Source organism: Apteryx rowi, unplaced genomic scaffold (assembly GCF_003343035.1).
Source record: "Apteryx rowi isolate R43461 unplaced genomic scaffold, aptRow1 scaffold_503, whole genome shotgun sequence".
Lineage (NCBI taxonomy): Eukaryota > Metazoa > Chordata > Aves > Apterygiformes > Apterygidae > Apteryx > Apteryx rowi.
Window position 1 is genome coordinate 535,795 of NW_020450765.1, and position 4,172 is coordinate 539,966.

Below are 4,172 nucleotides of genomic sequence, written 5' to 3' on the forward strand. Positions count from 1 at the left end.
GCCGCGACCGCGGAGCCCCCTAGAGCCGCGCGGAGAGGAGCCGGGAGCGCCGAGCCTCCTCGGACCGCGGAGCCTGCCCGGACCGCGGAGCCGCCTCGGGTCCCGGAGCCTCCTCGGACCCGCGGAACCGGGAGCGCGGCGCGGAGCCGCCTCGGACCGCGGAGCTTCCTCGGGTCGCGGAGCCGCCTCGGACCGCGGAGCTTCCTCGGGTCGCGGAGCCTCCTCGGACCGCTGAGCCGCTCCGGAGCGCGGAGCCGGAGCCGGAGCGCGGCGCCTCCCGGTCCGCGGGGCCCCTCCGTCCGCGGCGCAGCGCGAGTGCGGCGGCCGCGGCGCCCCGGCGCCTCCCTCCCTGCTTCCCTGCCTCCCTGCCCGCCCCCGCGGGGCCCGGCGCGATCACGCCACCGCCGCTGCCATCGGACCACCGGGCCGGTTAAACATTAACGGGGCGCAGCGCGGGCGCGGGGAGCGGCGGGGGGAAGGTGGCGGCCCGAGCGGGGCAGCGCTCCCGCAGCCGCCTGTGCGGGCGCCTCCCCGGCGTTTGTGGGAGCGCGGCGGGGAAGCACCGGTGCCCAAGGGCTGCTGCCAGAAGGGACTGAAATCTTTAACGTCGCCCTCACTGGCTTACTTCAGAGACGAATTTTCGTCAAGGCTTCTAATCCTGTTTACACATTTTTTGCAGAGCCGTCACACATTGCAAATGGGGTTTTTTTTCAGCGATACGGTTGCTGCTTTCCCGTCGCTCTCGCTATTTCTTTGCACATCTCCTCTGCCAAGCCCTTAGGAGAGGGGTCTGCGGCAGGTCTGCAGCGTTGGGACCCCCGGCACCCATGTTCTGCCCCCGCTTTGCCACCGATGTCCTTGCTGACATCCTTGCTGCCCTTTGGCAAGGTCACCTCTCCGTGCCTCAGTTTCCCCTGGTTCCAGGCAGAGAGTCGTTTTTGCATACACTATTTGGTCCATAAGCTCCCCAAAGCAAGGGCAGCCCCGTAGGCTGGGCACACGGTTTCCCCCGGGGGACCCCCTCTTGGTTGCAGGCGTTGTGACAGTAGAGAAGAAGGGGCTCCCCGGTCACAGAGCTTTATGTTTTTATAAGTTTTATATTTAAAAGAGCGCTCGTGGGCCTGTTTGCACTGCAGGCTGGGAAAGCCCTGACGCGAGGAGGCAGCCAGAAGCGGCTGCAAGGGGCAGATTAAAAGTGGCAAGAGCATATGGCTCAGAAGCGGGTTTGGAGTTGCTTGTTAGAGCTTTGCTAAACCAATTCGTTAGCGAGACGGAGGAAGCAGCAAGGGCAGATCACACGCGGCACCGGCCACAAGGCCGATCTGATCTGCGCATTTTGTATTACCCTGTGCATGCGTTACCCAGCCCCGAAAGGAGAGGATATCTGCAGAGAGATTTTTTTCAGCCTCGTGCACACAYTCAGAAACAGCTGAAAACTGAGGACCTTGTAGTCGATAGATCCGTTTCCCCTCTCAGCATAGGGGAAGCCACTAGCAAGGATCCCTGTTGCTGCCGGGAGCAGCGATACCCTCCCGGCCACCTCGGTGCCCTGAGCCGTGCCGCGAGGGCAAACCGCGAGCGAAGGCACCGGCCGCCAAAAGCATCAGGCGCCAGCCGCGATGCCTGTTGAGCCCCTGGTCACTGCCGCGTCCAGCGAGGAGGATCTGGGGTGTCCACGCAGGAGGGAGCCCCGTCTGCAGGGGGGAACGGAGGGAGCCGAAAGAGCAGCGGAGAAGTCACCAGCACGTGGGGAAAGGGCCCGAAAAGCCGCTGCTGTCCGTGAATGCTGGCAGGCAGGTAAACAGGGAGCTGTCAGGACGGTGCCGGCATGGTGAACCGGACTTGGAGGCCCCAGCTGCACCCCAGATCCCTGGGAAGGCAGAGGGCTGCGCTCTGCCCAGGCGCCGCTGCTCTAGCCACCAGGGCCTCCGAGCAAAGAGAGCCATGAAAAAAGCACAACCTTGTACAAGGTGCTGGGAGCAGCCCAGGGGAAAGATCCCATTTGGGCAATCAGGGCTGCTAGCACAGCACGCTAGAAAGCTCCTGTGGTTTTTGCACCAGCCGGGAATCGAACCCAGGTCGCAAGAATGGGAATCTTGCATGATACCACTACACCACTGGTGCTGTGAGTGTGCAGGCCTCAGCACTGGGTTAAGCACACCCCACTGGTGTCTTGATGAGCCTCGCAAGTGCTCTCAGCCCTGAGCAACTGCAGGTCCTAACAGGGCCCAGCGTCATTAGCCCAACTGCCTGGCGCGGCTACTGCAACTTCACCTTGTGCCCCTGCCCCGCTTGTGACAGTAGCTCCTGCAACGGGGCAGCGCCAGCCAAATCTGGCTGAGCCGTGCACGTCTCGCAGGTGCGAAGTTTGGGGAAAACAGGCGTCTGGGAAGAGGAGAGAGATCTCATTGCTAYGGGCAGTGAGGGGAAGGCTGCTGCAAGGGCTCAGCCCCTACGAGACACCCGCGAATCTGTGAGGGCTCTGTCTGTCCGTCCTGCCCAGGCCTGCGAGCGCTGAGGATTAACTGCATCTGCACGATGCCTTTGCACGCCGGGAGCCAGCAGGAGGCAGCGGTACGTGCRCGGGGAAGCCGCGGCATGGGCATGCTGTGCAACCTGCGCCGGCGCCCGGGAGGCAACCGCGCTGGGCCTCRTCGAGCTCTTAATTTCATGCAGGAATGTCCCGCCGCTTGCAATGTTTAACTGCGGCTGACGCCGCGCGGGATGCTGCCCCGGCGGTGCAGGCACCCAGCGGCGCTGGCGTCCGGCGCGAGGGTGCTCTGGCCACCGTATCCCTGCGGGAGATGCTTCGGGCGATGCAAAGTCGCGCTGGCGGAAAGAGGTGGTGCGTCCTGGGACACGCAGCGGGGGAAGGAGATTTGGCTCCTGAGCTGACCGGGCGCTAGCGATACAGAGCCGCGTCCCGCCCGAGGCACCCTCCGAAATTCAGCGCACCGCTCCGTAATGAGGGGCCACGGCCGGGCGTCGCTCGGTGCCGCTTTCGGCGGCCTGGATTTTGGGTGGCCCCAGAGGCGCCCGCGAACAAGCCGCGTCCAGCAAAACCTCCACATCCCCCCCGGTGCAGAAACATGAAAGATGTCGGATGTCCCAGAATCTAATTTAATTCCCCGGGGGAGCTCTGGCAACGGGGGGAAAGGGCTTTGCCACGGGCCCTGCCCCGCGCAGCCTGCCGGGAGCGGGGGCAGCGCTGCCTCCCGCAGCGCCGAGCCGGCCTCCGGCAGCGCGGCTCATCGCCCCTGCCCGGCCRCTCGCCCGAGCTCTCCGGGGACATCCCCCTGCCCCTGCGCATCCCTGCAAAACACGGAGGTTCTCCCGGCGGGGGGATGCGAGGCGGCAGGGCTGCGCTYGGACCCGGCGGCCGGCGCCGCTCGCAGCCTCCCTCCGCTCGCGCCCGCCGTCTGCAGGTGTCTCCGGCGCGTCCGGCGGCCGCTAGTCCTCGGGCTCGAAGAGGCGCTCGCTGTCGGCCGGCAGCGCCTCCGAGCCCTCCCGCAAGCCGTAGTAGAGGTCGTCGTGCGCCTCGGCGCCCTCGCCGTCCGGCTCCTCCGCGAGGACGGCCAGCGGCGCCGCCGGGCTGCGGGCACACGGGGAGGCGGTGGCGGCCGGGAGGCTGTTTTGGGTTTTGCCGCGGAGGTTTACAGTAAACGCAGCGGGGCGGGTGCTGTGTTTTGCCCACGACACTGCTGCCGGGGCCGAGGCAGGTTTTTGCAAGCCCCCGCCACCCCCCTCCTCTGCTGACGGAGTGGTGAAGAATTAACTGGGATTTGTTTGTTAATTTAATTGAACGCGGTCAGGGCCCCCCAGGCGCCCGGCTGCACGGACGAGCGCGGACGGCCCCCGCGCCAAGCAGCGGGGTTCGGAGAAGGCGGGAGCCGAAGCTGCTCTGCCACCCGGGAGGGCTGCGCYCGCTTTAACGCTGCTTGTGGCTCAGCAAGGACAAGCAAGACGCAACCGCCCCTCGGTCTGCCCGTGTTTCCCCCACGTGGGACGCCGGCGGGGCAGTTCCCTGCAGAGTCACCAATACCCCGACGGAGAAGCCGAAATGCTTCGCCCCGGCAGCCACCGCTGCCGCCGCCGCCTTTGGTGSAGGGAGCTCAGGGTCGCCCACGGGCCGCGCGGGCACCGCGGCCGTTTGCACAGCGCTTTCGGTCACC

The 4,172-nt window shown here is 66.1% G+C and overlaps 2 protein-coding genes and 1 non-coding gene across 3 annotated transcripts in view; all 3 read right to left on the reverse strand.

The window, feature by feature from the left end:
• The window catches only part of PCSK9 (proprotein convertase subtilisin/kexin type 9), a 6,545-nt gene extending 5,191 nt beyond the window's left edge, over window positions 1-1,354 (reverse strand). Inside the window, exon 1 of the mRNA XM_026079901.1 lies at window positions 1,346-1,354. Coding sequence (XP_025935686.1) covers window positions 1,346-1,354 — 9 coding nt within the window. The remainder of the gene's footprint in view (window positions 1-1,345) is intronic.
• Window positions 1,355-2,053: 699 nt separating this feature from the next.
• TRNAG-CCC lies at window positions 2,054-2,124 on the reverse strand. Its single transcript has one exon. It is a non-coding gene; the product is annotated as a tRNA-Gly (tRNA).
• Window positions 2,125-3,450: 1,326 nt separating this feature from the next.
• The window catches only part of BSND (barttin CLCNK type accessory beta subunit), a 2,213-nt gene continuing 1,491 nt past the window's right edge, over window positions 3,451-4,172 (reverse strand). The window contains exon 3 of the mRNA XM_026079902.1: window positions 3,451-3,592. Coding sequence (XP_025935687.1) covers window positions 3,451-3,592 — 142 coding nt within the window. The remainder of the gene's footprint in view (window positions 3,593-4,172) is intronic.